This window comes from Numenius arquata, chromosome 12 (assembly GCF_964106895.1).
Source record: "Numenius arquata chromosome 12, bNumArq3.hap1.1, whole genome shotgun sequence".
NCBI lineage: Eukaryota > Metazoa > Chordata > Aves > Charadriiformes > Scolopacidae > Numenius > Numenius arquata.
Window position 1 is genome coordinate 36,816,832 of NC_133587.1, and position 26,567 is coordinate 36,843,398.

The 26,567-nt window shown below is 39.8% G+C and overlaps 1 protein-coding gene across 1 annotated transcript in view; it reads right to left on the reverse strand.

The window, feature by feature from the left end:
- DPP6 (dipeptidyl peptidase like 6) overlaps positions 1 to 26,567 on the reverse strand; it is a 410,215-nt gene that overhangs the window by 45,073 nt on the left and 338,575 nt on the right. The window contains exons 9-12 of the mRNA XM_074157769.1: positions 10,840 to 10,994; positions 9,616 to 9,713; positions 4,594 to 4,717; positions 3,607 to 3,645 (exon numbers count right to left, since the gene is read on the reverse strand). Of these exons, the coding sequence (XP_074013870.1) occupies positions 3,607 to 3,645; positions 4,594 to 4,717; positions 9,616 to 9,713; positions 10,840 to 10,994 (416 nt within the window). The remainder of the gene's footprint in view (positions 1 to 3,606; positions 3,646 to 4,593; positions 4,718 to 9,615; positions 9,714 to 10,839; positions 10,995 to 26,567) is intronic.

The window sequence follows — 26,567 nt, forward strand, 5'->3', positions numbered from 1 at the left end:
AAGGGAGTTGTAAAGGAAAAATGGTGTGAGGTTTTCAACACTTCAACCTTTTGACAGAGCAAATGTCTTTATTTTCAGACTTAGGTGATCTGAAACACTAGGGAAATAGAAGGACTGGAAAGAAAAGCTCAGCTCAAAGGAACTGTTATCAGGGGAAGCCAGCCATGCAGGCAGTTTTGGAGGTTATATGTCTCTAAAGAATTCTGCGGTAATCTCCTAGTCCTGTCAACGTCAATGTCAAAGCCCATAGCCTCTGATGGAGTTGGAATTGCACCCTGGTTTATAATTAAATTTGTTCAGGGCACATTAACAATTAAATAAATAAGCCAATTAAAATGCCAGTAAAGTTTATCTTCAGCAGGTGCTCAGAAATTGTCTTAATTCTCCCTTGCTGACTCATTGTCTGTATATGACCATCATTGGGACTATCGGGAAATGGCTTCTTCACAAAGATTGAAACAAAATTGTTTATAGCTATAATTACTGTTGCAAAGGATTTGTATATTTAAGCAAAAGCATGAGTAAAGTTTAATCTGGCTTTTATGCTCAGAAGTGCAAAAGCAAATTTATAAATGAAAGTAGTAAAAACTTTCAAAATCCCTAGGCAGCTTCAGTGAACACGCAGCTGTTCAAATCTGTGCAAAAGGTTTGAAAATTCTGGTCATCCCATCTGACAAGGAGTAACAGACACTTTGTAGCAAAACCTGCATAAATACTGTATATTTCTCAACATACTTTGAATAATTTATCCTATTTTTCAGCTACGTAGATGGTGACTTTGGTATTTGTCTTTGCCTGTGTTGGAGAGAAGCTCTCCAAAGTTTTTGAACTTGAATAAAATTAATTCACAAGCCCAGAAGTGAACACAAGATCATTTACTATGACCTTCCATACACAGACTATTAAATCTCACTGAGATGCTACTATAACAACAAAATTCAAATTCATGGGTCGTATGCCCTATCTCAGAACTCCCAGTATTTCAGGCAGCTGAAAAAAGTCAACCCTGTCATCCTTGGAGACTCCCTCATGTCCCTGGTCAGTATCTTCCGACACAGATGTTTTTCTCTCCTCGACTCCTGCTCCCAGCCTACTGTGAAGTTGGCCCCTATTCCAGGAAGATCAGATGTACTTAAACTCCCAAGAGAAAGGTAAAGCTCTTCACAGTTTCCAAATCAGGTGTATGGAGTACAATGAAGGAGTATTTTAAAGAATGAGGCAAGCAGCTAGATTCCTTGGTCCTATTGATTTAAAATTGGTGTCTGGTCAATGGAGCATACAGAACAAGTTGGCCAACCAGTCAGTGGGTGTCTTCTCCAGGGTGGAGAAGTTGATTCTCATGCTCAGGGTCCATTAACTGTGTCACCACACTGCTCACCATACTGGCTGTCTACAGATGGGAATTGGGCACTTAGCTCATAAGTGTACTCCTCTATTAAAATGTCTCAACCAAGGAGTCTTCATCTTGAGCTGAGTCACACTCCTGAGCTCCTTCAGTAGCTGCCTAATGTGGAATTTATCTCCTCCCTAAAGAGGTTATGTTAGAGGATTTGCACTAGCATTTAACATTTTCATATCATTCTCATAGTCAGACACACATGCCATGAAAATAACTTTCCAGTTATTTAGATGAATGTGTCATAGAGAAAAAGGTCAATATAGAAAATACAATTATCCTAGTAATCACATATTCAGTCAAACTAGAATTTTAAGTAATTTTGTTGTCAGAAATACAGGCAAAAGAGCTCTATAATTCTCCAGACTCTTACAAAAGCTGTTGAAGAGTACTATCAAATGTCTCCAAAGTCCATAGCAAATGTTATCTTAGTTTAGTACTGAGATGTCTGACTCATTTGGCTGTAATCAAGACACTTCTCTAACCTCAAAGTAAGTATGTCATGTTTGGAGGTGCAGTAAAACAAACTAGATTTCCTTGGAGCACGCCTGTTACAGCCTGACAGATCATTTACTACAGTTATTCAGTTATCAAAGCACCATCTTTTAATGTTTGTCCATGTAGTAGGGAAATGGCTAAAAAAGCACTGCAGTGTAAAAACACAAGTTCTACTGCACTGCACTAATGGAAGTCCCACTAAATAGCAATGAAAGGATTAAAACTGTCCTTGGAATTATAAAATAAACAAATCCTGTGAAGTACTTTTTTTTTTTTTTTAATTTTAAAGATACAAAATATAAGCAATTTCATTTTCTCTTGACTTGGCTTGTCTTTGAAGCTTTTGTTTTCTACTCAAGCCAACACTTCCTTTATGAATGTAAATAATACTTCAGCAGCATTTTTACTCTGTACCTGAGTATACCAGCAAAGATAATTTGAAATGTTTGGAGCACAAAATCTATTTCCCCTGTAAAATCAATATTTGTCTGGATCAGACATAGCCCGTTGCTGTAGGACAGCCACTGGAACAGAGGACATCGTTGCGTTTGCTGTGAACTTGTGTACTGCAGTTTCTACAGGCTCTTGGATCCTCTGAACAAGCTGTGACAAAAATGCGAAATGCTTTAAATCTGGACTTGGAAAAATATAGTACAAGATCTTTATCTGCTACTCCCTGTCTGGCACTTATATATCGCATGAAAAACAGCTCACTATTGTGGCTGAATTGGTATCAGCAGCTGCTCTCTAAAGAACAGTTTAATCAAATCTGAGGTCACATCACAACCTGACTGCTGGGGAAGTGTTATAAATGATCTTCAAGAGATTTATATGCTGGAAATATAGAGGTTTTATATAGACATATGTTGAAAAAAACCAAACCCTTTTCTGAAAAAAAAAAAAACCCACAAAAAAGAAAAAGTCCCATAAACCAAAACTTCTTGGGGGTTTAAAATTTCTACCTCTATCTTTTTTTCAGGGTTTATTTTCATCTTTATTTCATTTGGGGGATGGGAGCACATAGCCATACAAAGTAATTGGGTTCTGCACAAGTTAGAGTGTCAGAAGAATTACATGACACAGATGGCAAAACAAGACATAAAACTGCATCAGGTAGTTTCTCCCCATTCTGTGCTCCATGTAAGCTCTCATTGTTTTAATTACCCCATTGACAATTTGATTTTATTTTTCACCTTTCTTACATGTGCAAATAGCTGCAGAGTAACAGATAAGTTTGTGAAATTTAGCTTAAATGACTTAAAAGTCCTATTTGCATGAGTTTGTCTCTAAGTGGACATTGGCACTTTTAATGAAATTACCTTTGATCTTCTGTTTTTGACAGTGGACTTCTTTCCTGTCTAGAGGATAAGAAAGCAACCACTGCACTGTTTAAAATCATCATCAGTCTCCAAGCAGGGTACGAAGGACTACCTCTGAGGCTGACAAGTCAGTGGGTGAATTTCCACTAGCATCAGCTCTTCATCTCTTTTAAATCCAAGTAAATTGCAGGGTAAGAACTATGGGACCTACCAGAGGAGACGGCATCTTCAATAAGAACTTGTTTATCACTGAGAAACTCTTTTCTATAATACAAATCATGCCATCTTCCAAGGCAGGTGGCAGGTCTGGAAATCAGTTTTTCACTCTGGGGGAAAAACAGTGAAACAAAAACCCTACCAAAAACTTGACTGCAAAGAGAAGATCACTATTACCTGTCTGTGCAGCCAGCCTTCACTTTCATCTTCATGTTTCTAAAACAAAACAAGATCATTAAATACCATACTTTGCATGTATTACATCTTACTTATCAGTGCAGGAAGCAGTTGGATTGAATCTGAAAAGCGCAGAAACACAAAGAAACATTTAAATTGTGCTTCAGGAGTATAATCCAATGACTGCTTTCCTTGTCTTTCCTCTCTGATGAATAAGCATGCACTCATTCAAGAAAACATTTTACTCGTACAGACAAAACACATAAATCCACAAGACATATTATTCTCCAAAGAAATAAAGCTTGTTAAGAAATAAAGAAAGGTTGAAATGAAAGTTGTTAAGAAAAGACACTGCACTGTGCCCTATGCACAGTATTGCATCATTTTTTTCAAGGAATAGATATATCAGAACGCTTTTCTGCTGTGGAAACACCTATTCCAGCTTAAAAGATGGCATTTGCTATTACTTACACAGGTTATGTCAATATGCCATTTACATTAGTGTGTCTACATGATTAGCTACAATTCAAATGTGGGTACATAAGCACAAGCCATTTTTAATGGCATTAAATATGTAGAATCATACAATCATTAAGGTTGGAAAAGACTTTTAAGATCATTGGGTCCAACTGTAAACCTAACGCTGCCAAGTCCACCACTAAATCATGTCCCTAAGTACCACATCTACATGTCTTTTAAATACCTCCAGGGACGGCGAATAAACCACTCCCCTGGGCAGCCTGTTCCAACACTTGACAACCCTTTCAACGTGTGTGTGCTCGTGCATGTCTACAGTTATTTCAAGACAAGAAATCAGTCTCTCACACACGAAAAAAAGGAAATATTACAAACATTGTTTATATTCTGTGTGTGCCTAAATAAATGTGTGCCAGCTGATTTGTTGCCAGGTGAGATAACTGAAATACTTCCTCCTTGTGTGGATTATGAAAACCGATGGCAAACGACCATTTGGCTCATCTCCCCTACCTTTGTGCAGACTCCCGTGGTGGCATCGCACAGTGTCAGGATAGACACGTTCTGGGCCCTGTTCAGCCAGTTTACTGCCACCTTGGTGCTGGTTGCCCATTTCACCATGGTTATGTAGTAGTCCCTGCAAACACAGACATAGGTAAAACAAATCACAATGCTGACATCCTAATGAATTGCCACATGGCAGAGCAGTCGGAGGCTGCTGCAGGTAAACGGTCCAGGAGACATCTCTGGTTATTAAGAATGTTGCGTCTTGATGTCTCTAGGCTTCCTTATGTACCGATTTCAACCCCTAAAAATGACACTTTTAGGGCTGTGCAGGTGTTTTATCTGCCACTTCTGAAAGTCATTTTCAGAGAAGAGACGAATACAGAGATAAAGAATCTCTCAAGCTATTTCATCTTCCAAGAAGGACTGAAATGCCTGGAGCTACAAATTTATGCACAGGTGGAAAAGAAATTGCAAACAATTTCCATTCTGAGCACAATAACTGGCTGATTCAGACCCATCACTGCCAATGGCTGGATTCTTTATGCTTATGAAGAGTTAATGGCATCTAAATATGCCTACTGCACACCAAAATATCCACGAGTATTGCATTAAAAGGAAAATAGCAAGAAAGAGAGAGTTTGGAGAGACACAGGGTTTCTGCAAAGCAGAAGCAGCTGGTTGCCATAAAGACGTCAGCAGAGATATGACAGTCTGCATCGGCAAAACCATCACCTCACGCTCCCTGTACCATCCTCTATTGCTGGACATATTCAGGTTGTGATAATACTTGGAGTAAATCCCCAGAACGGGCTGCGCAGTCCTGTAATCAATATCTTTAGCAAAAGTCCTGTGCTATAGTGAGCAACGGAACCACTTAGGCTGGGCTGGGCTGGGAAATAAAGGATCACAAATAAATACACCAATGGTTGCCCTCTCAGAGCCATTCTGCAGTGGTACTCACAGATGTCCACCTCTGCAGCAATTCAGGGCTTCACCACTTTATCTGTAGGGTAAAACCCTGTCTGAGCTGACAAAACTGGTGATGTGATAATATACTGCTGGGCTATGTGGGCCAAAGACATCCTTAAATTATAATATGACTTTTCACAGCATACAGTCTATAAAAAATTTATTAGTTCATTTGTTTGCTATAAAATATGTATAAGGAATTGTTGCTCTCATTGGAATTAATGTGCTGTGTCACTGGAGAGTACTTTGTGTTCTGGCAAGTGCTCCTGCGTATACTGAAGAGAAAGGGCAAAAGCAACAAAGGCACGTTTGTCTCGCAAAATAACAGGTTGGAAATTGATTTTGTAGTTTTCAGTAATATTTAGTGCCTGAATTTGGCTGGGGAAAAATAACAAAAGACCTCAATGATTGCATCCACTGCACTGCAAAGAAGGTGAGACAACAGCAGTCTGAAAATTCAGTGCCTGAAATAAAATTGTAATTTGACTCCTTATCAGCAACAGCATAGGCCCTAAGAGGAAAAAAAAAAACAAAGCAAAATTAAGCTGTATAACCATCTCTTCTTTCTCTCCAAAATTAACTGAGCAGATTCAGTCTCCCCAGAAAAGGCATGTGAATTTAGTACATACTGTGGCTTGAAGCATTTTTTCCATAAATCCAATTTAAAGTTTGAAGGACATATATTCAATTTTTACATGCCTCTCGCTGTTTGAACACTGGAGCCATAGTTCTTTCTCAGGAAATGTTAATTATTATTTTAAGTCAAAAGTTATTTTCCCTACTACCCTAGAGATGGGGACAGAGCCTCAATTTCTCTCTGAAGCCTCTCCCAGCCATCAAGCCCACGGATCCTCCAGCCAGCAGACAACTGCAGATAGTTGTATAGCTATTATTCTAGCCTCAGAGTAGTGTGAAGTCTTTAATTTACTTCAATTTACATCTCTTCTGTAGGACAACCAAGTTTTATGTTTCCCATTCTGCAGAGGAAAATGAGCCAATAAGACGTGATTCATCTCAGTTAATTTTAAACATCTGCAGCTCCAGCAGCTGCACTGGTTGAGCAGCCAGTGGAGAGAAACAGGGAGACAGTGCGTTTCCCGAGCCGTCTTTGCCTGAACTGAATCAGATTCCATACAGATCTGTTTTAAGGAGAACCTATTTCTTCCGATAGAGAAAATCAGGACCAGCAGGTACCCGACCACTTCGTCTGTAGACATCCACACCAGAGCAGGTTACACCCTCCCAAAGGAAAGGAATAACTTATCTGAGCCCCTTCAGGAAGGGGACAGTTATGCTGGGCTTTGCAATGTATTTCCCCGTCCCAGTAAAGACGCTGGTGGTTGGGTTTCAATCATCTCAGACTGGTAACTGTGCAGCTCCCTTATTCATACCCCAACTTTACTTGGTTGCTTTCTGGAGATATGAACCTAAAATATAAGGTATGAACCTAAAATATAAGGTATGAACCTACAATATGAATACTTAAAATATGACAACAGTAATAAAGCCATAAACACCACAAAGAACAGATAATGTTATATTATGTGGCCAAGTGACAGGCAGCAGCCCAGCCTGAGGTCCCTGGGGCACCGGCGGCTCCTGCCTCTGATCCAGACTCCAGTTGTCTGAGTTTCTCCATTATTTATTTGTTCGTGGCCAGAGCAAGGACCAGTGATGATTTCTGCACTCAGAGGAGATAACATCTTTCTTTAATTTGCCACCTGGGATGCAAATGTGACATGAGAAATAAGTTGGATCATGGTCCAATTCTGACCACCTGCTGATGTAACTCTTGGGGTCCAATGGGTTTCACAAAAAATAAAAAATTGCCTGTCAGACATTAAATGTTATAATACTTTCTTTTCCCCTGCAATTTCCATCCCTTCCCTTTCTTTTTCTCACAGAAAAGCATGGCATTGGAGGAAATTCGGCAAAAATGCTCAGAATGAAGATTTTTTAAAAAGCAAAAATCATCAAAATTGGATATTTTCCCCCAAAAGATCTTTTCCCATCATCAGCTTTGCTTTTTTTTTTTTTTTTTAAACTGAAAAATATCCCAATCCTGTGGAAAATGTCTGACTTCAATTCTGAAAGAAAAAAGACCCTGGCATATCTTCACTTTATTCTCAGCCTTATTAATTGTACTAAACCACTTTGCTCCAGATAAAAAGAACACCAAGAAGTACCGCTCTGTCCATATATCAGCTGCGTGAACAGATTGCACACACTGAAATGCCTCAGATAGGAATGCTCTGCTTGAAGATCCTTATCACCAGCTTCCCCTGCTTCTTTGAAACTCCCTTCTGTAACTAACTGTACGGTACGTCCCTCTTGCCTATTTTAATGAAATGTTATCACACTAATCCTCTCATTTCAGAAAACATATGCATAATGAAAATGCACCCCTACTGCTCTAGCAACACTACTTATATTATGCCCTAGGGATGGAAATTGCCATGGTTTTGATGAAATATACAGAGACCAATTAATTATGATATATTTTGCATCATTTTACAATATTGATTGCAACCAAATAAATTACAGCCACCCATAACCACCAAGGACAAATTTATTAACAACACTTGGATCTTGAAGTCTGAAATTATTACTGTAATTAAAATGTTCCTGAGTCTCTCTGTTTATAGAGTATGCTTGCAACAGAAAAATGATACTGTCCAGGAGTTGCAGATCTGATATTATGATTGGGATGCTGTGATGGGGATACTGTGATCCTGAATCGCTGCTTGCTGTACGCAGATCTGAACTTGTTTTTTTGAAAGGCAAGGGCAGTTATAACCATTTGGTTTGGTCACAGGTCATTCACCTTTTGTTGCATAAATGGATTTGGAGTATTTTATTCAGTGAAAATATGTTCTGAGGCTGATACTAGCTTTCTTAGCAAAGAAAGGCAATTCTGACCATAAATAATCCCACTGGTTTAGTATCCTCTCATCAGTTGACTACACAAACTATCTGTCTAGAGGCCTTATATACTTACCATGCACAATGATGATTACCCCTGCACCCTCTCCTGCCCTCCAAGCTGCCCTGTTTCATTAACTCTGTGTTTTACCTCTGGCACTGGAATTACAGATCCAGCAATCTAATTTAGCAATCAGTAAAAAAAGGAGAGCACGCATGTTGGTTGGATGGTCCTACAAGAACAAGTGATATGCCTGGGAAGGATAATCTTGCAGCATTACATTTGGAGAGGTCACTACAGATACTTTAGATGTAGAAGCAGAGTCTGATTTCTCTTGGCCCGCTATAAACCTATTTCAAGTTTAAATCAAAATTACTAAAATCTGGATTTGGATTCTAATCTCCAAGCTTTGCAGGGAGGTGTGCCATGCATTATCTAAAGCTGCTTCTCTCCTGAACAACATGATCTTCCTTTCAAGTGTTCACAGACCCATAAATGTAGCTCAAGCTTCGACCACATGCTGAAGTCCAAGCCAAACTTTTAAACTCTTGCTGAATGAAGACTTAAGCACTTACTTAATTAGAAATAGGTGTCTAAGTAGTTGGCTGAATTGCAGGCCAACTTCTAAAATACACTTGCCCTAAAACCAGCAAAGAGCTTTCCTTTTTATTTTTAATGAAGATAGGGAAATGTGTTTGCAGAATGTCTTCCTGGCTTCATTCCTGTGTGCATGTCATGAAGCTGTGAGCTCGTGTTTGCTGTGTTACAGGGCTCCCATGTTTCTGCTTCATGGTCTTCGTATCAGTTGCACACAATATCCCCTTCACAATGCCTGTGATTACACATGAAATGAATGCGTTACGGATTTTGGGACATTCTGCTAAGTTCTCTAAAAATAACCATACACTGAAGTTAGTCTGGGTCACAGACATTTTAAGTAAAACACCAACAACGTTCTATAAAAATACATGTAAGAAGAAAAATAATTTGAAAAATTTTAAACAGATTGATACAAAATGAAACTCCTTGACAGTGGCAGAGAAAAGCACTGTAAAATGATCTTGAAGAAAGTCAGGGACTGATTTAAATCACTGACAGAAATGGCGTCCAGCCTCTGAGGGCAAGAAAACACCTACCTCATTCTCTGATCATCGGGGGGAGTCATTTCCAGGTCATGGGTAGGTCCGTTCAGACCAATCACATGCAAAGAAATAGTTGGATTTTCCATTCCAGCCTGGATTTCAAAATAATAACAAATTACCATCTCTTGTAGACACAGAATGGGTTTGATTTGTTATGTCCCCATGGATGATAAAAATGCATTCCCATTTCATGGGCTTATGGACTGGACTGCTGCAGTTGTCCACAAGAAAACTGCAGCTGTAGTGATGTGGCACCAAGGTGTGGAGAGGTTGGTAGGAACAACCAAGGGGTAATTTTACTTAGGACACCTCTAGCCTTGAAAAAAAAAAAACATTACTTTTCCTAGCGACTGAAAATATTGCTATTTAATGTGTGTTTTGATAAAAGGTTGTCTAAAGGATGATGGTAGATATAGTAAAGTACTGATTCATTTTCTATTGTAGTAAAGGGCATCCCCTGCTGAATCACTGCTACCTTCCACAAAACCTGCACGTATGTGGATAGCTATCCTGTTAAATTATGGTTCAATTCAGACCAACATATCAGGTCTTAGGTAATCAGGGCATAAAGCGAGACTCCCAGAAGAAGTGACTGCAGCACAGTACACTGCTGCACTGTCTTATAGTAGAAAATTACAGCAATAACAGCAGCAGTGTATCGATACTGGTGGAAAGCTGTGCTGGTGCTGTGTACCTGCTACAGGACTGCTGAACAGGTCTGCAATCAAGGAGAGATCGGCTCTTGAGTCTCTTCTTTCTTTCACTGTGTTCTTTGTAATGCTCAGGCACAACATGGCTCCAAAGCCAGGCTATCTCCTCCGACATTAGGCTATCCTGGATATTCTAATGAAGCCCAAATACTACATTTTCCTTCTATATACAAGGAAATGTATCTAAATGTAGTAATGCTGGCTTCCAAACCCTCACACACCTATCTAGCACAGAAGGACATTTGCTTTTGTGTGGATACAAAGAAAGAATTTTTAAATTTCATTTTCATTATATTAAGAGTGACTAACAGTTGAATCAGAAAACTGCAATTTTACAAATGGGACTAGAGAGTAATTCACTGGGGAACAGCTGATCTTCCCTTAGATCTGTTTATTTTTACTGGTTATGAATGTGCACTACTACACAGTCTCCTGTCTAAGCCCACTGAGAAAAAAAAAATAATTTTTTTGGTAGAACAACAGGACTGTTTGTTTTATTTTCCCTTACCTTTGGATAATGATACGTTTTAACAGTAGGGTAAAGGCTGCCAGTGTATACTGGGATCTCCATGGTGGGGACTCGGGAGGCATTAATTGTTGCATACGCTAACCTGGTGCCATCAGGAGACCACCAATGAGCAATATGAGTCTTCAAGATCTCCTCTAAATAAATAAATAAAAAAAAAAAAAAAGAAGGGAATAGAAAAAAAGGCTATTAGACATAAATTACCATTTAGCAATAAATGAAACGGCGTAGATATGAAAATCCCAGTCTAATCACAGCACAGGGAAGATGCCACAGGAATATCCATTAAAAATACTCATTAAATTATGCCATATTACACAAATGAACACAACTGATAACAATTACTCTGAATATATAGCTTATTAAGCCTAATTATCTTGCTCAAGAAACAACAAATTATTCGTATTACTACATATATTCATGACAGCATAAAAGGCCCTGCTGCTCCTATGTGTCCTGTACATGGATATGTGAACACATATAGGTGGACGTGTTGGCAGAGCTCGGGTTCCTGCCTGCCCGGTGGTCACATCACTGGGGGTCCCTTGGGACTGGCAGCAAACTGCAATGACTGAGATTTAGTTCTCCTCCATAAAGGGTTCACAAAGTCATACCAGAGACATATTAATGGATTCAAACAGTGTTTATACTTGGATACTAAGTGCTTCAGCTACAATTTAAATCTTCCCAAACTCTGTTGCCAGTTGGGAATAAACAAAAAAATGGCAATTGTCTATAGGTTATGCAATGCTGGCTCTTCGTAAACCTTACAAGATACCAGGCTTTGGAGCCTGTGGCTTGGATACCATCTTGACTTTTAACCCGATGTAATTTTTTAAATATCTTTGCAAAGCAATTTTGAATAAATTGCCAGATACTGATCGTTTTTACCACTGAATTTTAGGATTACAGATTTTTTGGTGATTTGAATAATATAGTTGCTATTGAAAAGGTGCTCAGAAAGATGTCAATACAAACACGTCAGAGTTCAAGTACGTAAGGAATAAACAAGATTGCCATCATAAGAAATTATTTTGAAGGCTGGCAGAACCTAATTCTTATCAAACACAAGTTCAAAGAACTTCTAATTTCTAATATTTTTTCTTATAATTTTCTACCCTTCTTTGAAAAGATGACTTCAGCTTATAGATATCCAGAAAAGCTATAAAATTCACTCTTTGTCCAAAGTGTCTCCAGTTACTGACATTTGGAAGACACTGACTTGGCTTTTTAAACCTCCCATTTTGCACAAGGCAATAATGTAATCCATTTTCATTAAGAAGCTTAATATCATATGAGTCATTCCTATTTAAACCATAGCAGAAGGACTTGCATACGCTGTACAGATTGATGGGCAGGGAGACAGGTCTCATTACTTTAATGTGAGAACATGAATTAAAGAGGCTGCAGAGTGTTTCTAAACCTTCATCACTGAAGTCCTGCTACAGAAGTCCAAGCAGCTCCAACATCTGCTGTTATTGCTGGTCATTGCAAAAAAAGGGAATTTTCAAACCCACCAGGTTTGTGCACCACCCTATGATGACCCCTTGATCCAACCAGAATGTCCCTCTGGTCTGAAGAGTAGAAACACACCAAAGACTGTTCTATTTCTTTTTAAAAAATCTTGGATGAGTCATTCTTGGAGAACAGACAGACAACTATACTCATCACAGAGCAAATGAACCCCTTTGTTAATCCGGATTTGCATATGGCTCCAGGTAAAACTCAAGGTAGTCTTAGAAAGGGTGCAAGGGAAAATCACCCTCGATAGTCGTGCCTTCTACAAATAACAAATTAATTAATCAATATTTAATGGAAATATATAAGTGAGATTTCGGAAAGATGTCTAGGAAGTTGTAAATATTACATGGGAAAGCCCATGTCTGGCAAATTTGCTTTGCTGCATTGTACCACCTGTTGCGTGTATGTTTAAAAGATGCTGCTTTTGACTTTATATCGGTTGCTCATTAAGGAGATAATTAAAAGCATAAAGGAAAAGGAGTAAAAACGGATGGCAGATGAATCCTTGACATTTTAACATTAATTAGGAATGACTTTATTCAGCAAACATTTTCTCCAGGATCTCAGACTTAATGAAGCAGTTCTGCGGAAGGTCACATGCCAAGAAAGGGTTTAATGCAGGTTTTGTGGTCCTCTGTTAATGAGATTTAATTGTGTGAACCTTTGCCTTGAAATAAAGCCAGGACCTTGCCGTTAGTAGAGAGATCAGTTAGTTTTAGAAAACTGGAGAACATTCTTATGAAATATAAATTGCATTAATACCAGAAAGTTTCAGCTGAAAATAAAATGCAATATGCAGACAATTTGTTCATGGGGACACTTTACTCTTTGCGCTTGCATTTACCATGTGCTCAGAAAATCAGTTGCATTCAATTCTCCTGGGTCTTGCTAAAGTCTTCTTTCTAATCATTCTTCTAATCGTTCTTTCTAATAAGAATGTCCAGGGAAAATATTACAATGAATGCAAAGAAACTAACCTTTTCTCTTCCAAGAAAAATAACTCACTTTTAGATCTGTACTGCAGATAAAAAGATCTTCTGGACATCTGAATGATGTGTCCATCCTTGGTCAAGCCCCTCATGTTATACAGATGAGCTGTAGTTAACAACTGCAGTGTCATTAACTTCAAAAAAGTAACTTCCATTTATAACAGCTGAGGACATGTCCTTGGAGACTAAGCAGAAAGGTTTTTTTAACTGCATCTGGAAAAGTAGAGGCTTTCTGCATCTCAAGAGGTCAAAATAAGGGTGTAACAGGTAGAGAAACTTAGGAGGTTTTACCTATTAAATAAATACATTTCTTTTATAGAATTATTTTTTTTTCTTGTTCCAGATGTTGCATTTTCTTCTTCAGTAGGAAATCAAAATAATATTATTAATGTTGTGTCCACAGAAGACAAAAATGGAAAATAGAGTTTGATTCTCCTCTGAGTAGATGCAGATACATGCACACAGACACACAAACATATCTAGGTTTCTGTCATTAGACCCATTAATTTCAGAATATTTTAATTTTTACAAAAAGAATTGTGCAAGAATTTTTTTTTGACAGAGGGAACTTCCCTTTCTATGTTATTTATTGCTGATGTAGTAAAGTGCAGCCATTCCAAAAAGCATAATCAATGGTTTTGTTTGTGTGATGTATTGTAGATGATACTCAGATCATTATGTACTTAGTGTGCTGCAGACATTTTGCTGTTTTATTAAACCTGTTAATAAAATGGAATTTTAAACAAAAAGAAATTAAAGCCTAAAGTAAAGGCCATGGCTTACATTAGGAAAAAAAGCTCAAAAGAATTTGTCAGTATGAAGCATCAAAAGAACATAAGAGGAAGACAGATCAGAGAACAGAAAGGGGGTCTAGGAAAGGAGAAAACAAAGACTTCTGAGATAGCGAAACCCCAAGGGTTCTCATAGAAACATCAAATAAATACAAATGCTTATTTGACAGCTGCCATCTGTTTTAAAATCAATTACTAGAGCATCTCAAACCACCAACCACACATCCAAATCGATTACTATTGTATAGTTTGAAAGCAAGTATTTTTACCCAGTTAGGGAAAACACATTGATCATATTGGCCTATACTGACGTGTTTCAGGGATGGCTGTAGGAGATGACCCTGCCATCTTTCATAAGTACGCAAGAAAATTTTTGTCTTAGTTGCTGTACTGTAGATTTACTACACTTTGGTTAAGTCATTGTAATAGGTATAAAATGGGTGTAAAAGTAGTTATGTGTATGAAAATAGTACAAGACTCTTCTGTATTACTATATCCAGTCTGCATTTTCCTGTGTTGACATTATTTTATGCTGATGTCAGCAGTAGCCCTGTAGCACTATTGATTTCAGTGCAATTAATCCTCTTTCACAGTTATCTAATTGAGTCAGGTGGAAAAAGTCATTTTGCAGGGCCACTAAACAATTCAACAATCTTTTGTAGGAAAAAAATACAATTTTTTTTTTTGGCTGTGCCCAAACTCCAGGCTCAGCTGGATCCCACAGTCCCTGTATGCAGACAATAACCATTCTCAAGGTGTTCGTGCCATCATCCAAGGGATCCTTAAGAAAACCTGAGCTGCAATGCCCACCCCAGTGACCCTTTATTCCTACTCAAAACACACAGCCTACTCTGCCACCGGCAAACAGCTTATGAAGAATAAAATATTACTTGCTTTCATGGCATTTTTGAGGACATGATTTAGAGAGCATGCTTTAAACATCAAATCCTTGAACCAAAAAAGCTCACCACCCGATGGCAGCAGCATTATACAGCCATGGAGCTTAACAGATGCAGGTGAGGAGCTCCCATGTGTTCAGTAGCCGTGAGAAAGTGGCATCCCCTCATCTCGGGGAAAGGAGCCCAGCCAGATCTGCACCTCCTCAAGCACAGGGAAAGTGTGGGATGCAAGTGTCATTAATTTCCCCTTAGTCATGGGGTTTAATTGCTTGAACATATGCTGTTTTCTGCTCATGCAGCCTTGCAGCCCCTTGGTGCTGCAGAACATTGTGTTGAGACAGCAGGCAAGGGTTTGGCCAGTGCTTTCTTCCTCCTTGTGCCCAGACACTGAGGTCCTCGAGGGAAGCTCATTTCAGCAGGGTGGCTCACGCTGGGCACTGAGGACAACCCCATGGGACTCTTCATGTGTTCTGCATGGTCAACAAGATCACCTCTTGCCTCCACATCTCTCAAAAGCTGTTGCATGACCTGAGCTAAGCCCAAGCTCGGCAAACAGAGAAACCCCACCAAATCTGAAGGAAAATGGGCTGTGGTCCACCTTTGCTCTGTGAGATGAAGGTGGCTCTGTGTAACACCACCACAAGCTGCTGTGCTCCAGCAGAAGACATGTCACCTTTGGATGCTCTCTGATACCTGACAAGGACCCCTGAGGGAATGATACAGGGATGAAGAGCAGAGCTAGGGTGCAGACATTAGAGGCTGGTCCACCAGCCAGCCTGGCCAAATCCTTACCACTTCAACCTAGTCTCCTTATACAGAGTCCAAAATACCAGTACAGCCAGAGTGCACACCATTGTTCCTCTGAGGACAATCTTTAGGACACCTCTCCCCAAGGAGCAGGACTGAATTGTGTTAGGATGGCATCAAGCTACTGACAGAAGAGACTTTCTGAGGCTGCTCATCTCACTCACATCAGAGCTGCTGGCTTAATACTTGGGTTGCTTTCCCTGGTAAATTGATTCTTCTAATTTGTTGTGTTTCCAACAGTAAAAGATGCTGTAGTTGTTATATGAGACAGGGCATTGGGGTGTTGTTTACAAGGTTATTGACAAGTAGCTGCCAGACATTCTTTGCTGCCTGGGTGCTTGGGGGCTTCAAAATGCTGGCGGTACTGACTACGGGCCTGATCATGTCCTCAGGTTCATCTCTACAGCTCCTACCAGAACACACAGAGGAGGTCAGGCTCAGGCTGTAATAACCAAGAAATCACGAATGGTTACAATTTCCCTCATCCATTCAAATTGATTTGTTGACAAAACCCACCAAACAAAACAGATGTACTCAAGTGTGTGTTGTCATCTGAGAAGTACAGGAAGATTCTCACAAATAAGAGAAGAATTCAGCTATTCAGAAATGGCCAGAGGGGCTGGGGTCTCCTCCAGGCCATCTTCACCTCCTGGCATGCTGAGCGCACTCAGCTGTGCAAATCCCACTTGAGGTACAAAAAGCCATGGAGAGGGGCTGTCCCTTGGATCTTACATGGACCCTGTGCCTCCACCAGCAGCAAGGAGCAGCTACCCCGGAGGTCTGGTACCCCCTCCAGAGCATCCACAGCAGGCAGAGTTACCAGGTGCCATACACAATGCCATACTATCCTGAAGGCACACCAAGTGCTGCAAAACATAAAGGAAGATATACACCTCTTTGGACAAACAGCAGAACAACACCGAGTTGCCTCCACATCCTCTTTCTGCTCTTTTCAGAAATTTCCCTTCTCTGTCCTTCTGACTTTTCCTCTGTTAGCAAGCCTTGCTGTTTGCTTTCTAAATCATTAATGATTAATATTCACAGTAGCTCCTAACAATTAGCCGATTTCCTTCTTTCGTGGTGTGAGTCAGTCGCAGCCACAGGAAAAACCTCTTGGACCATCCTGGCTAGACTGACATGCAGACATTTCATCAACACAGGCAAGTCTGTGATCTGTCAGGATGCCCAGATGTAACAATGAAAATGGGACTGAATTATGAAGGTAGAAATATTAGAGATCATATCATCAGATACTCCTGTTTCTAACACTCACTCCAAAGAGCAAATGCATCTAGAAAGCCCAGGCACAATGCTGTATGTCCCTAATGCATAACAAGAACGTATTTTTCCATTACCTGGTATAAACATAAACCCACAGCCTGTTGTAAGCTCTCCATGAAAGCCTGTTAGCTAGAGGCGCTAAATCTGTAGAAACTTTTCCTGGCAAAATCTTCTGAGTAATTTGCACTGTAGCTCATTGCTGGGGGTAAATGTTCATTGCAAGGTCGTATCATACCTTTTCAATGGCTAAGGACCTCGACAAGACACAATCCACGTTGCCCAATTGACTGGATGCAGTAGGGTTCCGTATAGTAAAATCCTTTTTTTCCCTTTCTCTTTTTTATCCTTGCCACTTAACAGGTTGCTATGGCTGGAAATACAATTTGCTTATCTGTGCAATGCAGTGAGACAAATCAAGGCTTTCATTATATGCTGACTATTACTCTATTCAAACCTGCTCAAGTAGCTTCCACTTCACCTTTCCTTTAAATTAAAAGTTACACGTTCTTCCCAACTAATCTGTGGGGTTTATGATAGGAGAAAGATGGACAACCAACCTTGACACAGGGGATGCATTTCAATAGCTACAGATGTATCAAGAAAGTTAGTGATCACAAAACCCTCTGAATTTGACTATCAAAAATTCATTAGACGATTGCAATAGTTCAAGAACACAAGTGCCCAAAAGCAATCTCTTTTAATATTTCATAAAGAAATATGAGAGATAAGAAGACTGAACAGCCTGACAGTGCTATTAAAGAACTTGATTCTTCAACCCCATGGACTTCTATGAGCACTTGTGCAAGCTGTCTCTCACATGAATTACTTGCATGATTTATTCACTCTGAGCAGCACCTGCTAGTCACCTAGCATGAGTGCTAATAAACGTCAGTTAATATTGCAAAATACAGCCCTGCATTATCGAATGAGAATGGGAGCACATTGAAGGAATTCAGTTTAGCTCCAAATTTCTTACCCATTTTAAACTGCTACAGTCATTGAACAGCCATTAAAAACCCACTCAGAGTTTATATTGCCCTACTATGGCAATGTTCCCAGAGGTTTCAACCTGAACAGTGATTCAGGATCTGGCTAACTGAGAGATTTAGCTTAATAATGACTCAGAGGGTGGATCTGATTTTACAGGACTGAATAATCAGAGGAACTACTGAGATCAATAGAGTTACCCGGGAATAATAAAAAAGAGAGCAGGATAAAAACAGAGTCCAAATTAGTTTACAGCAATATCTCAGAAGAACATTCTATTAAATAATAGAAACATTTATTATTAATAAAGGTAATGGCATATAATAAGGTTATGCCACTGTTGGATCAGTGTGGTTTGACTGCGTTTTTCAGAATGGTGGCACTTGCATGCCAAATTAAAATTCTGTTCTTCCTAGGTGCAAGTTTTGAAGGACCTCCACTACTGACTCAGGTAAGCACACAGAAAAGACAAACGCAACTGTGGCATAATGTGACCCATTGAAATCTCTTGTTTTCTCTACTACTAGGAAATCCTTTTTTTTTTTTTTTTTTCCCCAATATTTTTAAGCTGTGGACTACTGCATAGTAATTCTAAATCTACTGACAAAGGCTTGCATAGTCACCTTGCTTGGACCACTTGGAATTACCCCACCTCTCTCCAGGGAGCTTCAGACGTCAAGTTAAACCCCAGTAATGCCTAGAAGCTGGTTACAGATGCTTTGGGGACAGATGATGTCTCCATCTGCACTACAAGAGGGAAAGCACCTTGGGCAAGGGTACCAGGTCTGTGAAACTCCGATTGACATCCACAGCCCAGAAACTCCCAGAAATAAGTGAGATAGTAAATAAAACCTAACATTTTGCATATGCAGAACACCCAGTAGGGAAATGTTGGCAAAGCATAAATCAGTTCGCAGCGAAGAACATTTCTGCAACAACCACTTTAAAGCCCTTTATATTAAGGCAATAAGCACAAGCACAGACAAGGACAGACGAATTAGGGAAACACGTTCTCTTCTAGTGAGGTGGAAAGAAAGATGCTGTGAGTGCTTTCCTCCACGTTTGCAGAGCACAAAGGGTATAAAGGCCTTCAAGGGCCCTGAAAGAGCACCAGCAGGGTGAGCAAGGTGGCATCACCCAGATCTTGCTCCTGGGAGGGGAGCTGCTGGGGTTCGTCAGGGCCGGAGTACTCAGCGCCTCGCCCAGCAAAGGTCTGGCATGTGACGCGTTTCTCATCACAGGCACTACCCCCACAACGTGTCTATATTCACTAACATTTTTATTTTTGAATTTATGACTATTTTAATTTCCTTGGAGAGTCTGAATCTTGTGTCTCTAATGACTGCTGGTTTTACTTTAAAGCTACAACAATTAGAGTCTTCTAATGAGAGTTTTAATTGGATAGTGAATTAAATACCAGATGAAGTTAACTAGAATAGAATCACAGAATCATAGGATTGTCTAGGTTGGAAGGGACCTTTCAGATCATCAAGTCCAACCATCAGCCTAACACTGACAAAACCCATCACTATTCATACTGGCAATGAAATTTCAGAGATTTAATTATTTCTTTATATTTTGTTGCATTGAGTTTTCTATTCTCTGTTGTGTCTTGTTCCTCACAGTTGTACACCTATTCCATTATTTTCAGCTGACAAAACCCCCACCCATAAACCAGCATATAAAAATTTCTGAAAAAAAATACCAAAATGTATAGAGAAATGTAGATATAAACACACACACAGAGCCATGCAGTAAGAACAAAAAGAAATTTTCTGCATAATTGGATCTAAAACTGGTAGGAAAAAACCTTATTAAAAATGAATATCATAGAAAGGCAATTAAGAATTTTAAGGAAAAAAAACCCTGATTAGTTAACTGCAAATTATAAGTATTACTTTGAATTGCGTTGTACAGAACAGTATCAAATTACTAATTATCCTTGCCCGCTTTGTTCAAAGATCATGAATGTGCATTTTAATTTACACTGGAGTAAGCTAAATACACTGAGAACCAGCATGTAGAATTTTGCAGAAATCACTGGGGATGAGGGGAAACTCCCCCATTACCATATAAATGACATGCACAGAGTTATAAATGACACGCACTAGATCCAGCTTGTATTGTTCCTTAGGATGTAGCAGGCAAACACTGGAAATTATAATAAAGCTTATAACCTAGCAGATAATAAATGTAACCCATACCTCACAAATCCCCATCTACCAAAGATAATTTTGTCTGCTGTTTTTTGCTGATTAAGGGTGGCTTTGGAAAAAAATGCCCTCCCCCTTTCCCCTCTTTATCTGTTGCATTTATTGGCAGGATGGAGATGGCTCCATTTTTATCTACCTAACAGCTCACAATATCTAACTTAGACTAATCTCCATTCCTAAGGCCCTCATAGTCTGCTCTACTCTTAAATACTCCCTATTTAGTATCGAGGAAAATTCCCACATAAAAAAGACTCATTATAGTGGCTCCTTTTTCTGCCGGTATATTTTTACGTGACATCCATGGCATTAGCAGCGTTGCTGTGTTGAGATCACGACTGACCAGTATCTCACCATTCCCTGCAGCAATCTGGGGACTGAGTCTGGTTTTGTGGGGTGTTTGCTTAGCAATAGGCACAGCCAGGACACAGGACACAACAAACTGGCAAGTATTTACCCACCACCAGAGTATGAAATGTATGTTTTGAAATGCCTTAAAATGTTCAGATGGGAAACATTATCAAATTGCAAAGAAAATACCATCATCCTTGTTGAGTAGGACCACAGCTGCTGAGTTCTCCTTGCCCTTCTATTATTTATCACTAAAACCAGACATTTTCTAAGTCATGTTATTCCTGGAGTGTTCAGATGTGGGTTACACTCACAGGTGCCAATTTTAATATATGTTGTCCTTTTTTTGTTGTTGTTTTTAAAGCTTCCTTTGTTGCCTTTCACCTTTTCATGGTAACTTTTCCCTGGAAACCACAGCAGCTCTGGGTTGGCTGAATGTCCCTTCCCACCAATGATGCGTGGCTGTGGCAGTCCCCAAGGTGGGTACTCAGCCCTCCTCCTGCGGGGACAGAGACCCGCGTGTGGGAACGTCCATCAGAGAGGGAGGCTGTGATTTGCTCTTCCAGCTTCTTCAGGGTGATATTTCTCTGTCATTTCCTCCAACGCCTGAAGATTGTGTATTCCAGTCTGCAGCTATAAATCCCAGTTAAGTTGTTGGCTCTTTAGGTGTGGTTTCATCTTCATCAGGCTTAGCAGGATTCCACCAGTATGTGAAGATACTCAAAATGTGGTTACATCATGATTACATAGATTTTTTATTATTTTACAATGCAAAGAACACTTCTTGAAAGAGTGCTAACAGGATGTCTGGTTTCTGTTTTGCAGATCCACCTTCACAAACTGAAAAAGGGACCATTATATACTGCTATAAACACAACCACCTAGTTGACTAGTTGCCTGTAAGTTATCTCTCTGTGCCTTGCGTACTCAGGGCTGGCTTAGTGCAGGTTGTTTTCTTTTTTTTTTTTTTTTCAAATCCATAGCTGTTATAAATAATGTATCTAGTGATACACACTAAGGATATAGTTCCTGTTTTTCAATGTAATATAAAGAAATGTAACAGTGTTATGCTTGTCCACTAAGGACTTCTGTATTTGGAAGAGCCAAATCCACTCCTTTCATACTGGTGAATGCACTACATGATTCATTATTTTCCACTTGAAACCAAAAACAGACATTTACTCAGGAAAACTGTGCAGCCAAGCAACTGTTTTATGCTTTCTTTCCTTCTTCAAGTGGTCAGCAAAGTGCACACTGTTTCCACTAATCTAAACTACTAGTTTAAAACAAGGTGAAGTCAGACAGGAGACATGACTCCTGATCTTCAGGCACTTTAGCTGTTGCATTGAAGGCAAAGGGCTAGTTTCTCCTCTAAACCATAGCTCTGCTGTGCTTTCAAATGCATACTTTCTCCTACAGGAGAGGAACAGGTCAAACAATGGACAGAGCTGGTCAGGGACGGTCCCTGGATGGCCCGGGAATGTAATTTTGCTGGAACCAAAGCCAAATGCTTTGTGATCTGCTGCTTACTACCAAGCACTCTGTGGACTTGCATTTGTAATTTCTACACAGTCCAAGCAAATCATTCATACAGGAGAATGTCGGTTCTAGGACAGGAACAGAAAGATTGGCTGTTTTAACCCTAATATGCTTAGTCAGGGACAGTGCTTGAGCTTTGAGCAACATGACTACATCCATCATGTTGCCGCTTTCCTCTTCTCCCAGGGAAAGGAGCTGTGCCAGGACTGGAATCTGCAGTGGCCCGTCTGAAGACTCAATGGGATGGAGGAAAACATATCTCTTGGCTCCTCCACTCTCCCTGTAACTTCCCTTCAGGCTGAGGCATCATTCAGCAGTGTTGTGCTGTGTGATCTGCTCATTAAAGATAATCTTGGGCCTCAGTAGTGAGTAGATCATGTACTACAACTCTTCCGAATGGCAGCTCACACTGGAAGAAAATTGTTGTTACATCTGCATTTTTGTCTTACTACTCTCACCTCTCATCTGGCACCACACGCGCTCTGAGCAACCCTGTGAAAGTTCTCTCCTCTCCTTTTGAGCGTTATTACTCTTTCTTGCATCATTTTTAAATCTCACAAAAGTGCTGAAACATTTCTGATGCATGCCAAGCTTTCCTGGTTCACTATTTGCCACGTCAGCATCCAGTTCAAATTCTTCTCACTAGTAAGGTCAAAATCAGATGCCCAAAATTCATAGGGAGGCTCTAAAACAAGAGATGCCCCATATGCAGACTTATGGTGTTCTTACTTAAACAACATAACATTTTAACCGAGTCCAGCATTCCCAAGAAAGGGGTTTTTAAAAGAAACTCGAGTTTGAGAACAGGCAGAAGTGAACGTCTTGTTTGTCGCTTGAGCCGTACCAGCAGAAGGATGCCAACTTCTTCCTCTGCTGCTCCAGGTCTGGTGTTTATCAGTGGTGCCCATGAGCCAGAGCAGCAACTTCACTGACAGACCTGGCTAAAATGGGGAAATCCACAGGGAAATTCCCAAACTGCTCCCTGCTCCATAGTGCTGGGCAATAAACACATCAACTCCCTGAACCTTATTCTGACTGTCCCATCCCACCAGTCTTTTTTATCCTCAATAGTTTATGAGACCTCCATGGTTGCTCCAGATGCCAAATATTAGCGAAAAGAGCCGAGAAGCAGGAAAGATTTCTAAAATACCTACATTTAGCTGGAAAATTATTTCTCCAGGGTATCATTGCTCATGATACAATCTGGGCAAGATGTGCTAAATCACAGGGCTTTTAGGCCCTTATCAAGAGCCTCCACACATATATAGACCTTCGGGCAACACACAGGGTGTTTGGGGGAGAAGGGTAGAGCGAGGAGGGAGAGGAAAAAAACAAGATAATTTTAAAGCACCGTAATTAATCCTTTCCCTCCCCATGGGCTGCAACTTTGTGCCGTGCCTCCGAGGGGCAGCACAGCCTCAGCTATCGCACCTGAAATCGTTAAGCTATTGGGGACACAGCTCTTACCTCCGGTCCTATTCTCACGATTTCTAGCCTGCTGATGATACTCCAGAATAATACATAACAGTCTCCAGGTTAGCATGGGTCAGCTCAATAATCAAGTAAAGTTTAATTTTTAAAATGAGATATTGAATCTTTTAAGTCATCTCTGTGCCTACAGTCTGAGGCAGAGACTGGAAAATCAAAACAAATGCAATAAATACAATGATCTCCAGATAATTCCCATCAAGCAAGATTTATTTCGTTGTCTGTTTTCAGACTCTTGCCTTCAATTTTAAAAGCACAATAGCATGAAAACATAATGTTTTGCTTTTAGGAGCTGTTTTTCTTCAGTTCTATTTCTTACCAGTTTCCCAAATCTTTAATCTAGCTATCTTGAAAGCCTCCTTTAAAGAGTTGCTTTTGAACTAGTCTTATGCAGTAGCAACTGATGCTGATTTTTTTTTTTTTTTTTTGCTGCTATTGTTGTTAAATCAAATACAAGACAATGACTCAACTTTGAGGAAAAGCAAAACTAATGTGGGAGGCAAATGCTTGTGAGTCATTTGTGTAAAAAGGGAAGGACCGAGGTGATTTGTTCCTATTTTCTGGGGTTTGCAAGTCAGGTGAGAGTCTGTCAGCCCCTCCACGGCGCAGAACAGCTTTAGCAGCAGGCATTTGCTTTCTGCCTGTAGGGTGCCCCATGGGTTGGCCAGGCTCCTGCTCCTGTTGAAATCACTTGGGACTAGCCCAGCCTTCCTGCGCAGTGACCCATGTAGAGGCATCTCTCCAGTCGTGCATCCCTCATGTCCTGTGACCAAACCTGAAGGGGACCTGCCAGGGATCTGTGCCAGAGACGATTCCAGGAACATGGTGGCAATAGCCAGATCTGGGTTTTCATGCGATCCTCTCATTTTATTTGGCATCTAGTGGCCAAGGTGAGACTCTCAACTCAGTTTTGCGTCCTAATTTCTCTCATCTCATCTAAAACCAGGTCAATAATTGTGCCTCAGTTTGCCAGTTTCTAAAAAAATGGTAATAATTCCTGTTCTACTAGGACATTATGTGAAGTCTTATTAATTGATGGTTGCAGAAGGCATTAAGATCAAGACAGAATAATTGCCTCAGTGAAGGTCATAATTAGACATGTATCAAGAGATACAGCTGAGCGTCATCTGTGATGCTCATTTAGTCTCATTCCTGTATTTTAGCTACAAGTGTGTGGGTGCTAAGGAGGAGAGCTGTTCTTACAAAGGTGACTGCTGTATTTAACCTGAAGTTTAAGCACTTTGTTACGCTGACACCCAAACAACCCCATCCAAGTGATGTTATACACATTAGAGATAAAGAAAGGTTCACGCTACACTGAAGTACAAGAAATGGACCTTGCAGTGAAGCAGGACAGAGCTCTCCGAAGCAAAGCCATCAGCAATCCCTGCTCTGGGAGGGCTGTGCTGGAGAGGTTTGCCTGGCTCTCCTTGGCTGCGGGTCAGCTCAGGGGCCAGCATTAATCTGATCAAAAAGGGGATTGTGAAAAGCTCATCCGACTCAGGCTGTGAAATCATGCTCTTGAATCCTAATAATTTCTACAGCAACCAGTTGTCGTGTCACAAAGAATTATGATCTAAAGTTGGGGGGGGGGGGGGGAAGAAGCTGACACACTTTTGTGAATCCCAAATCCTGCTTTGGGAAGTCTTCCAGTTGTGCCTGTTGGAAAAACAATTATGTTTCTATGTAGTGTGCTCTAAAAAAGTTATTTGTGAAACATTAAGGCTTATATTTCTATATGTGATGGAACTGGGAAGTATCCCAGGACTTTCAGAAGAATTTAAGAAAAAACAAAATTAACGCAGAGACTTTGGAGACAATTTCAAGAAGACATGAGACAAAATGATGGATTTTTGTACTCATAAAAGCTTATAAATGACCTCATTTTAAAGAGAGAATTTTTTTTTTTATTCTTTTCTGCAGTCGGCTCACTTTTCCACTGAATAATTTATGTAACAGAGTTTTGAATTAAAATTCAAGTCAAAAAAACCCCCACAAACACACCACCAAAGAACCAACCGTACACACTAATCAAAAGCAAAATGGGATTTCATCTCACATTGCTTCTTTTTAATCAGGATGCTATTTGCATACTATATTTTCCCAGCAAATCATGCAGATTTCTGACTATTTGCATCCCTATTCTGCGTGAATCTGGTGCTCTTGGCTTTCCATAGTCTTACCACATGGTGGCAATATAACTTCCACCTTCCTGCTAGGGAGGTGAGTTGCCTCTGATTTCCTCCTTCATTACTTCTTACTCACTCTAATGATTATATTTGTAGGTGGCAATTACAGTCTTCCGAGTTTCTGCTTTCCATTTCCTCTATAAATTTAATAGTGTATTGTTGGGTTTATTTTTCAAATAAATTCTGCAACATTTCCAAGGACATTAAACCCTGTTATATAAGAGTTTTTCTTTCAGCTAATGCAATACTGCATGTTTCTCTGATCTGTAATGAAGTTTTGAGGACCACTCTGGAATTATTCCCTTTTGCCAACACACATTCATATGCCCTTCTGTATTAACCCTTTCCTTCCAAGATAGTGCCTCTCTCCTTTAGTCTCTGTTGCTTTTGTTGCCTCATTGAAATGGGAAAAAAAAAAGTTGCAAATTATTTAAAACCAGCTGAAAAATAATACATGAGAAACAAAAAAGAAAAATTGGAAATAGGTACATAACAACAACAACAAAATAAAACAGTAAAAGATTCAGCCTGGAAAAGAATTACAAATTCATAAGAAAATATGATCCATGAGAGATCAGGCCTTTGCAAAGCACACTAAGGAGTAAATTTGTAGTCTTCATTTTAAATAACTGTGCTACTGAGAAAATGAAAAAAAAAA